This window comes from Periplaneta americana, chromosome 2 (assembly GCF_040183065.1).
Source record: "Periplaneta americana isolate PAMFEO1 chromosome 2, P.americana_PAMFEO1_priV1, whole genome shotgun sequence".
In the NCBI taxonomy this organism is placed as follows: domain Eukaryota; kingdom Metazoa; phylum Arthropoda; class Insecta; order Blattodea; family Blattidae; genus Periplaneta; species Periplaneta americana.
Window position 1 is genome coordinate 200,030,693 of NC_091118.1, and position 20,833 is coordinate 200,051,525.

At 35.9% G+C, this 20,833-nt stretch overlaps 1 protein-coding gene across 3 annotated transcripts in view; it reads left to right on the forward strand.

The window, feature by feature from the left end:
* Positions 1-5,274: 5,274 nt before the first annotated feature.
* Klp98A (kinesin-like protein 98A) overlaps positions 5,275-20,833 on the forward strand; it is a 150,963-nt gene continuing 135,404 nt past the window's right edge. For all 3 annotated transcript variants that reach the window (XM_069819371.1, XM_069819373.1, XM_069819374.1), the window contains exon 1: positions 5,275-5,411. In XM_069819371.1, the coding sequence (XP_069675472.1) occupies positions 5,344-5,411 (68 nt within the window). In that variant the 5' untranslated portion in view covers positions 5,275-5,343. The remainder of the gene's footprint in view (positions 5,412-20,833) is intronic.

Below are 20,833 nucleotides of genomic sequence, written 5' to 3' on the forward strand. Positions count from 1 at the left end.
TAAGCTTATTTAGATTTAAGTTTATTTGTATTAACTTATATTGTATGTTATGTCATTTTTCTTGTGTAGGCCTACTGACGATGCCATGGATGCTTTTAATCCTATCAGCTAATAAAGATCTGATCTGATCTGATAGATGGAGCATTTTACAACACTGATAAGTAGGCCTACCGTATTTAAGATTTCTTTTAAATTTTTTTAGTTTTAATTTGAAATAGAGACTTCCGTCATGTTATTGCAATTTATTTGCTAATAGACAATAATAAAATATCAATATCAATACCGATATCAATATAATTAGAATATCTGCTACACTCTCAATTAAAATGATAAGTACTGATCACATGTATTATCTTTAAGTTTGTTCGATTCCCGGTTGAGGTTTTTTCCAGGGTTTTCCCTCAGCTCAATATGAGCAAATGCTGGGTAACTTTCGGTGTTGGACCCCAAACTCATTTCATCAGCATTATCACCTTCATCTCATTCAGATGGTGAATAATCTAAGATGTTGATAAAGCATCGTAAAATAATCTACTAAAATAAAAAAATAAAAATCTTTAAGTTTTAGTGTGTGGTACACATACAGCAATCTTTTTTACCTGTCAATTGTTAGCCTGTTCCTTGAGGGACTGTGAACGTAAGATCAATTACTGAAAATTCTCTCTAATTGTGCAGAAGAAGCGGGAACATACAGCAACCTATATACAAGCTTGGCCAAAGTAGAATGTCTGCGATTAGTAAGATTCCATAAAGCAGATGGAGTATTAACTTCTTTCAGAATTAGGCTTTTGGGTATAGGTATTCCATCATGTCCTGGAATTTAACATTTGTAACATTTCGGAACTACATACAGGTACCAACATTGGAGCAGATAGATATGATGTATGACCATACTCTGTTGGGCTCGTTAGGTGCCGGTACTGGTATATCTGGCTACTCAGGCTGTCACCTATTCATCCAGGTTGACCAGTGTACTGTTCTGAGTGGTCAGTGCCTCTGATTGGCCTTTCACTGTCTAATAAAATAAAATAGTAATTATGCCATTTGCTGCATTAAGTATTGAATATATTCTGGAACTCCTTCTTTAAATCAAGAAAAATCTTTATGGCTTCACCAGTAGGATGGATAAACATGAGTATAATACTCGGAATAAAGAAAAACTGGACATACCATTTTGCAGACTATCCAAAGTTAAAAGTAGTCCTAACATGTTGGGCTGTAGAATGTTCAACATGTTACCACAGGAAGCACAGGAAGTGTCACTTGACATATTCAAAGTCAAAGTGAAAACATGGCTTCTTAGAAACCCATTCTATTCTGTGCAAGAATATTTTGAATTAGAAAATCAAGCTATAGATATTTTTTAGGTTTCTTTCTCTGAATTGTATTATTATTTTGTAATATATTAGGAAATTCTCATAAATTGTTAAGTTAATTCTTGTTTTATTGTATATAAATGGAGCAAATCAAATAATATTTGTGATCAGTGTGTTACAATTTTCATCTAGATATTAGCCTATATTTGATAATCTTGACTCTCAATTGTAAACTCTAAGGAGTATTTGTGATCATTTTGTTTTATGTTTAATGTTGTAATAGAATAATTTTAATTTTTGCACGATAATTTCAAACGTGTCATTTGACAATGTCATTAGCTTTTGCTATAACGACAGCTAATAAATACTACACTACTATACTATGGTATAGGCACTAAGTCATGATATTCAAATAAATTAGTTAGGTAAACATTATCCTCCTCACAATGTATTACTGTACTATTACACAAACAAATTTTAATTCTAGCTATAATTTTCTACATAAGTTATATATTCTAGAACATTTTCTACATGTATATAGAAAAACAATATTTTATGTCTGATGACCCGACTTTGTTGCCCTTTTTCTACAGCTTTCTATAAGTAATAATTACTTCAATTGTATTTAATCTCATCCATGTGTCGAGAAGTGCATGAAATATCTCGAATTAAAATAAGAATCGAAACGTCCAACTTGAGGATGAATGTTTCTCCCTTTGAAGTGTTGAGATGAGAAAATTTACCAGAGAGAATTCTCTTGTCCCTTGTTGTAGTTATAAAAATTATTTCCATATCCTGTAAAAATTTATTATGCATTATAATTTCCAGCTAGACAAACATCTTACTTCTGATGTATATTTAACATTTCCTGTAATTCATATTCTATACAAAGACACTTTCAATTATGTTATGAGACTTAAAACATTAATAAGGCAACTTATTAAATCCTAATTTCTAGTCCATTAACTGAGCTTTTTTAATGTTGATGCCTAACATTTTAAAGAAATACATTCACCAACAAAAATGTATAGGTAGGCTTTATTAGGGAAATACAATTCAGAGATTTCGTTTCTGAACCTGGTACTGCTGCATTTTCTTATCAAAATTGGTAAAATTTTAAGTGGTCTCTGTAACTCAATGAATGTGTAGAAGTCAAGGAAAACTAGAGTCCATCTCAAAATATCAAATTATCATGAAAATTCTTAAGAAAAGTAACATACATAATTATTCAGGGTGAAAGAAAGCCTAGCTGGGTTAGGTGGCTATATGATCTTAGGCATGTTCTCCTTAGGTGACATGATCTGAAGGTTCATGGGTTTGAATCCCGTCTCGACATGCATGGATGTCCCTACGCTCTGCTGGCTCTAGGCTAGGATGAGCCCACAAATGTATCTATGTCTATTGTGGGTGTCCATGTGTGTCCACAGAATTGTCCCTTCAGGTCAGGCATTGGTAGAGCCTGATTGCAAACTCGTGGCACCAACATGCACAAGATTCTTTCTGAGGCTTTGGAGTGGGGGGTTCTGTGTGTGCAGGCGACTGCTTACTCATAGAGCGTAGCCCTACTGTTCAAACCCCCCCCCCCCCCGGCCCAGCAAGGATCTTGGGCGAGTCCATGTAAGAAGATGCCATTTTCGTCTTTCAGCCACAAGTTTGCAGTCGGGCTCTATAGTATGTAAGACCCAGAGCCACCGAGAAGGGGGGGGGCAAAGGGGGCGAATGCATATGGGCCTAACGGTGAAAGACGGAGGAATTTCTGTATTTATAGCTAAAATGGCTTTTGGAAATCGTTTAGGAGTTTTTATCCGTTCTGGAAATCCTTTATTTGAGATCAGCATAGGTTCATTAATTATAGAATCTACTTCTTCTCTTTCAGAAGATTTCATTTTGATAGGAGAAGGGCCCGTCAGATTAAGTGAGTCTGATTACTTTTTATTATCATGAATAATTATTCGTAGATACATACGGGTACTATACGATTTTGTAAGGACATTTGTTACATAAATTTGACATATTAATTCAACAATAGTAGAATTAATACAAATTACCACTTCATGTAAATATTTTACTTTTCTATATTCCAGTAGAGATTTCTATTTTTGTGAATTACTGGTATGTATGATCTGTGTAATCAGAATCTTAAATTTTTATTCAGAAAAAATAGGTGTGTTTGGTGAACAATGTAAAATTGTATGTCATTTTCAAGTCTTTCTATCAAAACGGAATTGTCCCCGAACACGAGCTTTGCTCTTTCGGGGTACTTTCATGTACCGGTAGCGTTTTTTATGTATATGTTATTATTAAATAAATTAATAAAAATAAAATAAATATAATAGAATATCGGTTTCATGCATTAACGTTCACCGACACGACACTTGAGGGCCCCGGCATTTGACTGAACTATGTTTCCGTGTGTATCGAACATGTTCAATTATTATTTTATTGGCTTGTTCTTTTTAACTACCAACACAATATGCTAGTGGACTCTCTCAAACCGAAGTCGCAGGATCACGTTTCCTTTTCAGTACATTGTATGTTTCGCGTCGAAACTTTCGTCTTTTTGTTGTCGTTTGTCTAGTAAATTTTGTTCATTAGTGTTACTGGTTATAGTTTAACTGCACAATGGACAAGTACAGGCGTAAGTCGGGAGCTGAGAAACACAGGGAGAGACAGAAAAAATTGGAAGATATTAATATGGTGCTAGACTACGTGAAAAATATTATGAAGACATTAACAAAGAGATCAGTGATGAGCAGAAATTTTAAAAATCAATTCATGTCTCTAATTTAAGACCAACCCCATTGAAACCTATGAATCTCCTAAATAGTCTGAGGGAATTAAAACAGGACAGTTTATTTCCAAATATTTGTATAGGCATTAGAATACAGGGGCGTATTTTGCGGGCTACCGGGGCTACCGGCGGTAGCCCAAGGAAATTACAAAAGAAAAAGTTTATAATATAACATAATGTAATAATTTTGTATTATTAGTTTTACCATAGTAATTAAAATTAAAGTAATTGTTAGATATATTTTGTGTAATAATAGGATCAGCGGTAGCCCAAACCCTTTAACCAGTATACGCCACTGTTAGAATATGCTATACAATTCCTGTGACAATTGTTGATGCTGAAAGATCCTTCAGCAAAGTGAAGAAAATAAAAAATGTATTCAGATATACAATGTGTCAAGAACGACTGAGTAACCTTAGCTTCCTTAGTCTGGAGTGCGATCTTGCTAGGTCTTTAAATTTTGATGATATAATTGATGATTTTGCATCCATGAAGTCAAGGAGAGTTGTTTGTTGATGTTGGACTGCAAGTCAGAAATTACAGGTGTTTAGGAATAATATTTTATGAATATAATATATTGTGCTTTAAGTTCGTATCTGTGTATAGGGTTATCACTTATTTATTTTAAAAATAATTATTATGGTTAGAATAACTGGTAACTTGTAATTGTTACTTTTTTCATCGGGGGTCCGAGTACAGTATTGCATAGGGACCCATAAATTCTGTTGGCGGCCCTGGTAAGACCTATAACATAGGAGGTTAAAAGGCCAATTAAAAAGTAATAATAGACTAATGTGAAGAAATCATTATAGACCAATTTGATGTATGCCTATGATTCATGTAAATATTTCACTTTAAAGTGAAGTGCAATATATTTTGTTCATAAACATTTACTTTTATCTTGATGTCACTTTACTTAATGCAGGTGGTAAAGAGTAGGGCCCATAGTAGGGATAATGTAAGTACAATAATAAAAGTATGAATTTAAATTCAGAGTAGAAAGCAATAGCATTATAAATGTTTTATGAACTAAACTGTAAAATTTACTGTTGCTTTCTAGGCTTTGTGAAGAAAACGTTTTCTTGCTCGTTTTGTCCACTGTTGGCTATACTGACAATTATTTCCAAAACCCTGTGTGCATGTATTGAAACGTCATAGTACGTACAATGGCTGTTGTAGGTGAATGTGCGGAGCATTGTCGCAGAGGATATTTTAGTGCTCAATCCGTATGACTTAATGATAGTAACTTTAAATATAATGGCTTCAGTTAAAGTGGCTGTGCGAGTGCGTCCGTTTAACCAGAGGTATGTACTTTATTTAATTTCTATTGATGTCTTTCATCTCCCGCTGTCAATCATGGAATAACCTTAAATATGTAATAGTGGTAGTGATGTATCCGAATACGATTTCACTTTCAGTATAAGAGCGGTACGTATGAAATGTAAACTGTAGAGTGTAAAATATTTAGTTGTGATTCTGTAGGCGTAACTAAAAGGATTAGTAAACTAATACAAATAGGTAGGCCTACTACTCAAGTTTTGCACAATGGTGTAGATCAGTAGAACAATGTAGGATTCCAAATTTCTTAGATTTCAGTCTTCTTGAAGTATGTTTATAATAATTCGAGATCCAGACGAACGTATCCATTTACGTGATAATAATCTACGGAGTCATACCCTCTTCAGTTCTTCTTAAGTGAAAAACTCTAATTTTGTATAGGCCTACAAATTCCTAGACATGACATGAAACTGTAACACCACTTTTCGAACCATCTGGATTTAACCTCATGTTAATGTAGGTTGCTGACCAAGTCTCACCACAGAATATTCCAGTTTATTGATTGTGATAGAAAGAAAGTTATATTCCATCATTTATGGATTAGCCAATGTCAGACAATTAGTAGCACGTTAGAAATAAAATTTTCCTCATGGCTCTTCTTTCTTTTCAGCCCAGTTATATAGTTTTGTTTATTAAATCGAGAGTAGGTTATAAAGTTAAATTAAAACCTTAAAAGCAATAAGCAAGCTGATAATAATTTATAGATAGAAAATTGAAGTCCAAAAAATTCTAGGTAGATTTAAAATTGGAACATGAGTGTGATTCTGCAGACAGTAGCTATTGCGAGAAGTCTTTCATCAAATTTTGAAACTCATTTTGATATTCATTACATGGATATTTATGTTTGTTTTTATAATGTTTTTCTGTCTTAATATTGCGTTAAACTACTTTCAGTATTGTGATACCTAGTTTCATTGAAGTTGGAATATACTAACATTATACTTTAATACTGTACGCCTGCATTTATTTGCATAAATTTGTGGGTACCATTATTTAGTTTCAGAAGGAAACGTATTTTGTATAAAGTTGTTTGGAAGTAAACAATCCAACCTGTGAACGTATTTCGTATAAACATATATCATTATACAGGGTGCAAGGGGTATAAGTGCCGTCCTTTTAACAGTCGATGGGGACGGTCTACAGGATCAAAAACGTCCGTACAACACAGGGTCAAAACTTGATAGTTTTCCCAGAAAAAAATTATTTATTTTCTTATTTTATTTGCGTTATACTGCTTTTATCGTTAGTAAAATTACGAAAACAATTATATCAGTAGATATATCTAGCAAAGAGTTAATACTAGTTGAAATAAATATTTGTGTGTTCTATTACGTTTTCGTGAAATTAAATAAAAATGAATGCTTAAATTTGTTAATATTCTGGCGTGAGAGACGTTGCAACGTTCAGCGAGCAGTACTCTGCACAGACGTAAGTACGAGTTAGCTGAGTTCAAGCTCCCTGTCCATAGCTCTCCTGCCGAGCGGATGGCAGTTCAGTACAGGGTATTCGATAAACAAATTACAATGTCATTCACAGTTTAGGAATATCATGTTATTAATTTATGGAGATGTGTCCAAGATTGAAGCAGGAACTGCGATTGTGTTAAGGGTAGTTGCCTCAGCACGTAGTCGTGAGAAAGTAAATAATAATAAAAAATAAATAAGTAAATACATTAATAAATATATAAATAAATTAGTGGGTTATTCCTTTCAATTAAATCGAAGCTCTTAGTCCCCTCAACATGTAGTCATAAAGAAGTAAATAATAAAAAATAAAGAAGTAAATAAATTAATGAGTTAGTAGTTTCGATTAAATCGATAGGTCTACGAAGAAACGCTCTGTCCAAAATGTGAAGCAGGCAATCCCTCTCGTCTTTCTGTTATTTCTCTGAGCATGTAGTCAGCATGTAGTTCCCATTGCGCTTCTCGTGGCGCTTATGCGGCGAATTAAAATTTTGGTCATTAACGCCACACAAAATACACCTGGCGTCTATATTTGTCTCTCGTGGCGCTATTGCGGCGAATTAAAATTTAGGCCGTTAACGCTGTTTAAAATATACCTAGCGGATGTCTGCGTCCCCCTTCGTGCTTGTGCGGGAATTAAAATTTTGGCCGTCAATGCTCCTCATAATACACCTAGCGGCTGTATTCGCCTCTCGTGGCGCTAGTGCGACGAATTATAATTTAGACAATTATTGCTCCTCAAAATACACCTAGCGGCTGTATTCGCCTCTCGTGGCGCTAGTACGACGAATTATAATTTAGACAATTATTGCTCCTCATAATACACCTAGCGGCTGTATTCGCCTCTCGTGGCGCTAGTGCGACGAATTATAATTTAGACAATTATTGCTCCTCATAATACACCTAGCGGCTGTATTCGCCTCTCGTGGCGCTAGTGCGTCGAATTATAATTTAGACAATTATTGCGCCTCAAAATACACCTAGCACCTGTATTCGCCTCTCGTGGCGCTAGTGCGTCGAATTATAATTTAGACAATTATTGCTCCTCATAATACACCTAGCGCCTGTATTCGCCTCTCGTGGCGCTAGTGCGGCGAATTATAATTTAGACAATTATTGCGCCTCAAAATACACCTAGCGCCTGTATTCGCCTCTCGTGGCGCTAGTGCGGCGAACTATAATTTAGACAATTATTGCGCCTCAAAATATACCTAGCGGTTATATTCGCCTCTCGTGGCGCTAGTGCGACGAACTAAAATTTAGGCCATTAACGCTCCTCAAAACACAAGTAGCGGCTGTATTTGCCTCTCGTGGCGGTAGTGCGTCGAATTATAATTTAGACAGTTATTGCGCCTCAAAATATACCTAGCGGCTGTATTCGCCTCTCGTGGCGCTAGTGCGGCGAACTCAAATTTAGGCCATTAACGCTCCTCAAAACACAAGTAGCGGCTGTATTTGGCTCTCGTGGCGCTAGTGCGACGAATTAAAATTTAGTCCATTAACACTGCTCAAAATATACCAAGCGGCTGTATTCGGCCCTCGTGGTGCTACTGTGTCGAATTAATATATGAAGAAAATAATTAGTCGTTTCGATTAAATCGATAGCTCTACGAAGAATCGCTGTGTTCAAGATTGAAGCAGGCAACTGCGATCGTCTTAAGGGTAGTTGCGTGAGCACGTAGTCCTAAAGACGTAAATAATAATTAAAAATAAATAAAAATGTAAATTTATAAATAAATTAATAAGTTAGTCGTTTCGATTAAATCGATAGCTCTACGAAGAATCGCTGTGTCCAAGATTTGAAGCAAGGAATTCCGCTGTTCTTTAAGTTAGTTACCTCAGCACGTAGTCATATAGAAGTAAATAATAAATATAAATAAATAAGTAAATAAATGAAATAAATTATAAATATATTAATGTTTTAGTAGTTTCGATTAAATCGAAAGTTCTACAAAGAATCGCTCTGTGCAAGATTTGACGCAAATAACTCCACTCGTCTTTAGGTTGGTTCCCTCAGCACGTAATCATAAAGAAGTAAATAATAAATAAAAATAAATAAATAAATAAATTAATACATTTATAAATAAATTTTATCCGTCAACATATTTACTGAATGCTCCTTAGGCAAGAGTGGAAATCAGCAGGGATTAATAAAATAATTAACACAGCAATTTTATATTAAAGCCATTAATTGTCGTCTTTAGTGTTACTTTCATCTAACGTCGAAAGTTTCTATTAACACGATAAAAATAACAAAGCGAAAAAATATTCTAAGTGTAAAAAATGACGAAAACCTGTTATATTTTCATTAGCGCATTTAAAAGCCAACAAAAAGAAAATTTAGTAACTCCACGAAGATATGAACTTGCAACCTCATGATCTCTCAGCTAACACTCTACCAACTACGCTAAGAGTTTTACTGCAGTCAAAATGGTATTGTAACGAGCTATGGTCATACTGCACTTGAGAACCTGTTATACAGTATATAGTGTTCGTGTTACAATGTTCAGTGTTTTAAACACTCTGAACGGTCTGTCTGTTTTAAATCTCGTATATGAATTATTTTCTCGGAAGATTTTAGTAATTAATAGTTGTGTTCCCCATTATAACTAATAGAAGAATATAATAATAATAATAATAATAATAATAATAATAATAATAATGATTTATTTTAGCTGGCAGAGTTAAGGCCGTAAGGCCTTCTCTTCCACTCAACCAGCAATCTTTTGAACAAAGCCTGGCTGTCCCGAGCGCTCACGGAAATACGCGATTCGAACTTACAAGGAGAGGACACGCTCTGTCTATCACCGAATGGAATAAGATTGTGTGAGATGAAAGTACAAGACGTACTGTTTAAAGTCATATCTGGTATGGGTGGCCAATGACCCCTCGTTTTGAAAATATTGGCTATTGTTTGTGACATACTTCCGTTAGGTGCTTAATAGGGAAGCATTAGACTGTGTAACAGCGTAGCCCATATGGTTGGATGCTGAGTTGTCAGGCAACTTAAGTTCCAATCTTAAGCGGTCCTATTTTTTTTCTTTTAATAATGGTTAATATTGTGATCACAGTAATCTATTTACATATATCATATTTCTCAATGTATTGAACGCTTCATCATGTTTTAAACAAATTAGCTAACTTTGTATTGTAAAGGATAAACAATCAAATAGTGCTCATGTAGGCAGGTAAGATGTGTCACTGGTGTCTGTTCTGTTTCTGTAGCAGCTATTCCACTTCATTGTGTCCCGTTTCATTATGATAAATGTCATAAAAACACACAAAACATACATATTTCCTGCACCATGCACAGCAAATGAAAGAAGGTTGTCCACAGTCACACAAATTTTTCCGCACTTCTACTGCGAAACAGATATCATTCACATTCACAAACACTTCTCATTCGTTTATTAATTTTGAGCATACCACGCATATTTCAACATGGCTTTGAATATAGGAGCTGACAACTGAAAGTGAATTAAAAAAATTAATAATAATAATAATAATAATAATAATAATAATAATAATAATGGGGAATATGAGCTTTAAAAAATGAGAAGGCATTAGGATTCGAACTCAAGTTGCCTGGATGACAACTCAACATCCAATCATATGAGCTACGCCGTTACACAGTCTAATATTTTCCTATTAGACACCTAACGGAAGTATGTCACAAACAATAACCAATATTTTCAAAACGAGGGGTCATTGGCCACCCATACCAGGTATGACTTTAAACAGTACGTCTTATACTTTCATGTCACAAAATCTTATTTAATTCTGTGATATACAGAGCGTGTCCTCTCCTTGTGAGTCTCTCAGACGCCGGCCACTGTCATTTTGACCAAGTGTACAATCTGTCTTACCTATATATTATTCTTATTTTAACTATGGTAACTTTGATGGGGATATGCTGTAAATATTAGCAGAGTCTTTATTGCTCAGAGACGAGTTATTAGAACAATTTTGTTTTTCTTTTAGTAGGTTATTTTACGACGCTGTATCAACATCTCAGGTTATTTACCGTCTGAATGAGATAAAGGTGACAATGCCGATGAATTGAGTCCAGGGTCCAGCACCGAAAGTTACCCTGCATTTGATCAAATTGGGTTGAGGGAAAAGCCCCGGAAGAAACCTCAACCGGGATTTGAAACCGTGCCACCTAGTTTCGCGGCCAGACGCGTCACTGTCCAGATAGGAACGCAGCGCGGTTGGGTTACGAGGTTCGGTTGCAAGTTTGGACGCGGCTTTACCGTAATGTTTACGATGTAAGAAATAATAGTTTTTCTTTTGTGCGTAGAATAACAAATTCGTTCAGGGTTTTCGGGTTCCGCGTTATGCAGTCCAATGATTGTTGTTTTGTTATTTCTGCCTGCTGTGGCAATTCCTCCTTGCCCTATATTCCTCGTCTTGGCACCAATTCCCAGCAGTGTCTTGTGTTTTTACGTCCTTTGTTTCAGTATAGAGCAGATAACCGGCCTTATGTGACTCAGCTGACTTCCCACTAACGTATCAAATATTCGATCCCTTGAGAGTCGTGAATAGAGCGCTTGTGGCTTCTTCTGCCATTGTTATTCCATAATTTATTCATTATTGCCATTTCATCTTTGAATAACATTATTTCTATAATAGTAGTAGGTATAGTCGCGACGCTGTTATTCCCGGCGTGACTCCTCCTCTTTGCTTACGTCTTAGGATGTGAAGGCTCTATAAAGTCTAGGTAGCTAGTATCGTTCGCCATTTTTGTTCTTTCGTTGCCGAGCTACCATACGAGGAATCTATTTGCCACACCGTTAAACATTATCATGTTGTAGATCCTGTGATAATAAATCAAACGCACTGTAATTAAGCAAATAATTGAGCGGCAAATAACGTCTTCGTGTGCTTTCTGCGAACGCCAACGAAAGAGTCAAAATGGCGGGCGATTATATTAAGTATTTATCGAGCCTTAAGAAATGAATAAAGTCTTCATCAGCGAATCACAAGACGCACACGTTTAAATGTAGCCGACCTGCAACGCGATTGGCTGCCGGAAATTAGAGCGACGGGACTTTTTTATAGCAATAATGCGGCGACCAAGTGGCTGAGTTGGTAGAGCATCTGGTTGCGGGGTGGAAGGTCCTGGGTTTCATTCCGGATGGTGACGGGATTTTCACGTTGTCAAAATCCAGGACGACCCCTGGGTCTACTCAGCCACCTTATTCTGTTGCCGAGGTCTTCAAAAGCTAGAGATAATAATAATAATAATAATAATAATAATAATAATAATAATAATAATAATACTCGCGGCGTGACAACCCATGAAGCGCCATGGTCGACCCGCAGGCTAGTGGCCTCACGTCCACATGCTGCAGCAGGGGTGAACGATCATCCACCCAGAACGGGGATAGCGTGATTAGCACTATGATTCTCCCCAAACCTGATTTCGCTGCTCACTGTAGCTTCCCAGTTCATCACGATGCTATGGGCGCCTGCCCCATACGCGATCGAAATTTCATGAGAAAATTTCGTCGCCATTAGGACATCTTAGACCACGCAACAACGGATTTAAAGGGAATACTTTTACCTTTTTTGTTATAGTAATAAACTAATAACAATGCCACCGGCGTAGCTCAGGTGATAGGCGCGTTTGCCTGCTGATCCAGAGCTGCACTCGGACTTGGGTTCCATATCTGCTTGGGTTTTCCCCAATTGTAAGACGATCGCATGGTGAATATTCAGACTCATTTCGATATATTCTGCAGCTGGCTACGGACTGAAAGGTCCGGGGTTCGATCCCAGGTGGTGACAGGATTTTTTCTCGTTGCCAAACTTTCAGAACGGCCCCAAGGTTCACTCAGCCTTCTATAAAATTGAGTACCGGGTCTTTCCCGGGGGTAAAAGGCGGTCAGAGCGTGGTGCCGACCACACCACCTCATTCTAGTGCCGAGGTCATGGAAAGCATGGGGCTCTACCTCCATGTCCCCCAAGTGCCTTCATGGCATGTTACGGGGATACCTTTACCCTTTTACCTTCGATATATTCTAGTAGTTGATACTGCGTTGTTAAATAACCAACTAAAAGAATAAAACTTTAATAAGGATAATGATAATAATAATAATAGTAATAATAATAATAATAATAATAGTAGTAGTAGTAGTAGTAGTAGTAGTAGTAGTAGTAGTAGTAGTAGTAGTAGTAGTAGTAGTAGTAGTGGGGAATATGAGGAAAAATGGCGCTTAGGAAAATTTAAGTAGCTTGTAATGTCAACAATGGCAATTATGAAAATAATTTCGAGATTTCATGTTGTCGCGACGCTGTTATTCCCGGCGTTACTCCTCCTCTTTGCTTACGTCTTAGGACGTCAAGGCTCTATAAAGTATAGGTAGATAGTACCGTTCGTCATTTTTGTTCTTTCGTTGCCGAGCTACCAGACGAGGGATCTATTTGCCACACCGTTAAACATTATCATGTCGTAGCTCCTATGATAATAAATCAAACGCACTGTAATTCAGCAAATAACGTCCTCGTGTGCTTTCTGCGAACGCCAACGAAAGAGCCAAAATGGCGGGCGATTATATTAAGTATTTATTCAGCCTTAGGAAATGAGTAACGTCTTCATCAGCGAATCACAAGACGCACACGTTTAAATGTAACCGACCTGCAACGCGATTGGCTGCCGGAAATTAGAGCGACGGGACTATAATTTTCCTTACTTTGGTTTTCGTTCAAAACGAAGAGTGTGAGTTTGCAATTATCCACATTAAATTTCAAGAACTTCATTTGGTTGTGTATACCACAGACCTCTTTCTTTGTCATGTTACGCCTCCTTTCCTACCGACTTTGAATTCGGTGCGGTGTATGGGAGGGTATATCTTTTGACCAAGACATGGTTAAAGGGTTTGGGCTACCGCTGACCCTATTATTACACAAAATATATCTAACAATTACTTTAATTTTAATTACTATGGTAAAACTAATAATACAAAATTATTACATTATGTTATATTATAAACTTTTTCTTTTGTAATTTCCTTGGGGTACCGCCGGTAGCCCCGGTAGCCCGCAAAATACGCCCCTGAGACAGGCGTATATTGCGTGCCTCGCTGGTTGTGTGGTCAGCACGGCACACTGGACAGCGGAGACAGCACAAATTAGCGCATGACAGAGACAAACACTTCAGTTCCCACGCTGGGAATCGAAGCACGGACTGCTTGGTTAGAGCGGACTAGTACCTATATTCGTACAACTTTGAGTTATAAAATATGCGATTACCTTTAAATTTTTTTAGCAAGACAGTAATGTTACTAGATTTTAGCAGCTGAATTAACGGTTATAAACAATGCATGACAAATTTATTACCTACGCACTTAGATGAAGTCCTACGATTCCACCCGAGAATATTAAATAATTTATTTGAGCTGAATTTGATTTTAAATTCGTTCGGTAATTTTGATTAAAATATTATAATTTATTTTTAGGATAATAATTATATAATTTCTCGCGACGAAGTTGGCAACGTTGGTTTATACTTAGTCACTGTGATGTAATGGACAACTATTTAACGTTAATTATCGAATAATTATTTTTCCACAATGCATCATTGTTTTCATAATGTGTCATATTTATTTGTACTGTGTTTCATCACATGTATTAAAAGCTGTCAACAGAAGAAAATCAAGTAAGCTTTATTAAGGTTTAAGAGATTTTGTCCACCTTTGTGGAGTAACGTTTGGCATGTGTGGCCGTGAAACGAGAGGGCCCGGGTTCTAATCCTAGTTGGGGACAAGTTATCTGGTTGAGGTTTACCCTCAACCCAATACGAGCAAATGCTGGATAATATCGGCGTTGGACTCTTGACTCATTTTGCTGGAATTATCACCTTCATCTCATTCAGACGCTATACCGTATAGCCATAGGAGTTGGAAAGACGTCCTTACTTATAATAGTGTTCTTTCTTCATTCACTATATTGACATAATTTCAAATCTGAGAGGTTGAACATCAAAACAACATCGGCGACAATAGTACTTACTTACAAATGGCTTTTAAGGAACACGCAGGTTCATTGCCGCCCTCACATAAGCCCGCCATCGGTCCCTATCCTGAGCAAGATTAATCCAGTCTCTGTCATCATATCCCACCTCCCTCAAATCCATTTTAATATTATCCTCTCACTTACGTCTCGGCGTCCTCAAAGGTATTTTTCCCTCCGGTCTCCCAACTAACACTCTATATGCATTCCTGGATTCGCCCGTACGTGCTACATGCCCTGCCCATCTCAAACGTCTGAATTTAATGTTCCTAATTATGTTAGGTGAAGAATACAATGCGTGCAGCTCTGCGTTGTGTAACTTTCTCCATTCTCCTGTAACTTCACCCCTCTTAGCCTCAAATATTTTCCTAAGAACCTTATTCTCGAACACCCTTAATCTCTGTTTCTCTCTCAAAGTGAGAGTCCAAGTTACACAACCATATAGAAGAACCGGTAATATAACTGTTTTATAAATTATAATTTTCAGTGTTTTTGAGAGCAGACTGGTTGACAATAGGAAGGTCAAATAAACCTTGTAATGCTTGGTTATAATTATTTTCTAGGCGTCCATGGTGCTTCTCAAGCGAATAATAACAGGCATTTCCCTTTATTTATTCTGCGTTTAATTTCATCTCGAGTGTCATTTATATTTGTTACTTTTCCTTCAAGATATTTGAATTTTTCCACCTCTTCGAAGGATAAATTTACAATTTTTATATTTCCATTTCGTGCTATGTTCTGGTCACGAGACATAATCATATACTTTGTCTTTTCGGGATTTACTTCCAAACCTGTCTCTTTACTTGCTTCAAGTAACATTTCCGTGTTTTTCCAAATAATTTGTGGATTTTCTCCTAACATATTTACGTCATCCGCATAAACAAGCAGCTTCAATAATAATAATAATAATAATAATAATAATAATAATAATAATAATAATAATAATATAACAGTAGAGTTTTTAAAACGAAATTGAAATATATGCTTTTTAGCATAAACTTATACAGTACAGGACTATATTGAATTTCCATAATTTTAACTGATTTATTGGAATTTTATATTATTTAACGGCTTTTAAGTAAACTAAACTAACTAAACAATAAAACTAATAAATTCAGTAATCTTACTGTTATTTTATATTATTAACAGCTTTTAAGTAAACTAAACTAACTAAACAATAAAACTAATAAATTGAGTAATCTTATTGTTATTTTATATTATTTAAAAGCTTTTAAGTAAACTAAACTAACTAAACAACAAAACTAATAAATTGAGTAATCTTATTGTTATTTTATATTATTTGACAGCTTTTAAGTAGACTAAATTAACTAAACAATAAAACTAATAAATTGAGTAATCTTATTGTTATTTTATATTATTTAACAGCTTTTAAGTAAACTAAACTAACTAAACAATAAAACTAATAAATTGAGTAATCTTATTGTTATTTTATATTATTTAAAAGCTTTTAAGTAAACTAAACTAACTAAACAATAAAACTAAGAAATTGAGTAATCTTATTGTTATTTTATATTATTTAAAAGCTTTTAAGTAAACTAAACTAACTAAACAATAAAACTAATAAATTGAGTAATCTTATTGTTATTTTATATTATTTAACAGCTTTTAAGTAAACTAAACTAACAAAACAATAAAACTAATACATTAACTAATCTTATTGTTATTTTATATATTATTTAACAGCTTTTAAATAAACTAAACTAACTAAATAATAAAACGAATAAATTGAGTAATCTTATTGTTATTTTATATTATTTAACAGCTTTTAAGTAAACTAAACTAACAAAACAATAAAACTAATACATTAACTAATCTTATTGTTATTTTATATATTATTTAACAGCTTTTAAATAAACTAAACTAACTAAATAATAAAACTAATAAATTAATGGCACAAAGATTTGCAATCAGCATAAAAATTAATCTCACAGACATGTCTGATTACATCTCGAGCAGTGCACAATAATTTAGTTCATTCGCTATTATGCGAATGGAACTATTATTTATTTCTTGATTTGTGATTTAAAACACATACTCCAATGAAATAAGTTAATGTGCACCCAAATAAGATGAACTTTTGTTTTCTGGATTACACACAAAACACATTTTCTGTGAACCCAAAATTAACACATTTGACTTCGTTCACAAATTGTTTATTTTAAGTGCATTGTATATAAATTTTCAATAGAATTGAAATGTTTTGAAGTTTCATAAAAGTATGGACCGTTATGAAACTGAGAGGATTTTTTTCTAAGATCCTTTTGGTTACCACTCGTGAGAGTTGCATCCTTTGTTGTGAGCCATAGACTAAATGATCGACATCCGTCGTTCTAACAGCAGGAAAGTTAAAAACTCAACTATAGCAGGGAAGTTGGTGGCACTTTTATGGGATAAGGAGGTTTAAATGTTGGTTCATTTCACACATAAAGGTAGAACAGTAAACAGTGAAAGCTACTGTGAACTATTGCGGCAACTGAAGCCGAAAATCAAGTCCAAGAGCCCTGGGAAAGTTTCGAAAGATGTACTTCTGCTCCAAGACAATGCCAGATCTCACATGGCAAACAAAACAAAGCATGTTTACGTCTCTTGGTCTACCTAGTTTATAGAGTAATCACTATTTAATGCAAATTGATTTTAATTTGTTTCGTCCATTAGAAGAAAAATTGAGAGGAAAGTTTAACTGAGATGATAGTGTATAAATTGATACGGTGAAAAAGTGACTGCGTAATAAAACGAAAAAGATTCTTCCAGGATGAAATGCAGTAGTTCAGTAAACGCTGTGGCTTAACTGTATACAAGTCGCAATCCATCGTCACCTGTCCAGGGAGCTGTCGAAGATTTCATAGCGTTCGTTGTCATTTGCGATTGTAATGGACTGACGACAAGCGAACGTCGCGCACACAACGCACGTGTCGACATCTATCCTTCATTTGTTATTCGTCTGTATTGTTTTACAAGTCTATACCTTTTTCGGCCTCAATTTCTGGAAAGATAATCTCAATTTCGAAAATGGTTAATTCATATTCAGAAAAAAAATAATTTTAATTTCGGAAAAGCTAACCTCGATTTCGAAAATGGTTGATTAATATTCAGAAACGGTTGCTAAGGTAACAAATTGCTGTATTTGTTAAAAAAAGTAATGAGTTAAGGCCCATTCACAATGAAAATTAAACATAACCGTAACATAAACTTAGAAGTTTGCGCCCGGGCTACCAAATGAGATCATTCACAATTATTCACATAAGCGTTGACATAAAAATTACCGTAAGACGTTAACATGAAAGTTTGCAAACTCCAAACTTTCATGCTTATGCTTACGTGATTTGCAAACAGAACACAATCGTAGAGCGCTGAAGTATACGACAGAATATGAGGAAATGGCGTCGTTGTTATGTTTCCATGGTTACCAAGTATGTTTGCGGTTATGTTTATGTTCCCATCGCGAATGATGGTATGACTTCTTGATTTTACCATAACGTTCATATTCTTAAATTAACGCTTACGTTATGTTTAATTTTCATTGTGAATGAGCCTTTAGTCTCACATTCTTTCGTATATTAAAACGTACCGACCTCTCAGCTGTACTGCAATCCAAATTGTGATTTATAAGGATATAAAATTACATTACATTGAAGTCGCGTATATTAATTTCGCACACAGTAAATCAGGCCGTGAGTCATGAGTTTGCGCGTGATTTTATTTTTACTCGACTATTTAACGAAGTTATATTAAGTACGCTATTATCTCGTAGCATCAATGGAATTGGTAATGAAATAGTATTTTGACTAAATGAGTCCGAGGGTTCGCCATGTTTTACGATTACCTGACATCAGGGGCGTACGCAAGGGGGTTTGAACCCCCCCTTGAACTTGTTGAAAAAATCACATATTTAGGTTTGAGTATTTTTTTTTAACCATAATCGTTTTTCCTTCTCTGATTTTTCACTGCCAGAGTAACGAAAGTCCACACCTGTGGAGTAACTGCTAGCACGTCTGGCCGCGAAACCAGGTGGCCAGGGTTCGATTCCCGGTTGGGGAAAGTTACCTGGTTGAGGTTTTTTTCCGGGGTTTTCCCTCAACCCAATATGAGCAAATGCTGGGTAATTATCGGTGCTGGACCCCGGACTCATTTCACCGACATTATCACCTTCATTTCATTCAGACGCTAAATAACCTGAGATGTTGATACAGCGTCGTAAAATAATCTACTGAAAGAAAGAGTAACAAAATCTACATCGACATAAGGCATAGTCCTCCTACCTCTCATTCAATATTAATCCCAGTGCTTGATGCTGCGGCATGTTCATTTTAACAATGCTATCTTTATTATAGAGAGTCCACAAATGTGGAGTAACGGTCAGCGCGTCTGGCCGCGAAACCAGGTGGCCCGGGTTCGAATCCCGGTCGGGGCAAGTTACCTGGTTGAGGTTTTTTCCGGGGTTTTTCCTCAACCCAATACGAGCAAATGCTGGGTAACTTTCGGTGCTGAACTCCGGACTCATTTCACCAGCATTATCACCTTCATTTCATTCAGACGCTAAATAACTTAGATGTTGATACAGCGTCGTAAAATAACCCAATAAAATAAAAAAATATATTATAGAGAGACCTACCGCCTAGTACCGACCTTGTAATAAAATGAAGCTGACACAATATGAAATTTAACTTGTTGTGAAACATACCGAAAAATTGTTTTGACAGTTCTGCAGTGCAGATGTTGTTAAAAATTGTGCATTGTCGATTTTAAACTCATTTTAAGAGCGGAATTCACCCGTTCGTTAGTTTGAGTACTGACTTTATTGTGAAACCTTCATTTAACGTTTGTGCATTTGACAATTCATATTTTAAATATAAACTTCACATTATCGTACCGGGTTCTTTGATATACTGGGTGTTCATTTCAAAGTGTGTCATGACGTCACTGTTGTTGGGTCACCGATTTGAAGCGAGTTTCAGTTTATATGTTAGAGAAGTTGCCTATTATTTAAGGCGTTCTTCAATCTGAACTTGAGAACGTGTACGGTATAACTTGAACGTCGTAGCAACAGATGGCGGTCTGTACGGTCTGTGTGCTACCATAACCTCTTTCGAACTGTTTTGCGCCGGCAAGTCGTACCCAGGGTATTTGTTATCATCGGTTGCGTACGGTAACATTCCACAACACAAATCAAATGCTCCGTGTCCATGTTGACCGTCGAAGTTAATGTCAACAAATACGTAAGTAATCGTCTTAAGTCTTAACCCTCTCCCCATATCCCGACAGTACGTATTTCCAAACAGTTCACATTCCTGCCACTACCGGCGTTACCGTACGTATCGGCACGTACTCTTCAGAATGAACGCCGTACTTGCTAGCCAACTTCTCTGCCTCTTAGATTATACACCTGAGCTGCGGAAGTGTAGGAAGATTGAATTCTCTAGGCTCATCAGCTAGCCACATGACGGCATACAGCGAGCCAAGACACATTTTGAACTGAACACCCAGTATATAAGCAACAGCAAAACTCAATTTTACAATTTTTAGCAAAAAGTCATGTAGTGATTCTCGCGAGGTTAGTGAAAATTTCACAGTGTTAAATGTCTTCGCAGCCGCAGCCGAATATCGTCGTTGTTCCTGTAATAACTCCTATGTGACATATTTATCGATTTTCAGATTTTTTCTCTATTAAATAACTTAAATGTAATACAGCAAATAATAAAATCTCCTGTATGTAATTATATTTCTTTGTTTCGAAAATGTAAGAATTCATAGTCTCCTATGTACGGCTGCCATAGAATGAGTAAATCTGTTTTTCCTTCCTACTGAACATTTTTATATTTTGCACATAGGAGTTATTGCAGGAACGACGACGATACGTTGTCGTGAACATTCTTCCAGGAACTAGTTTCACA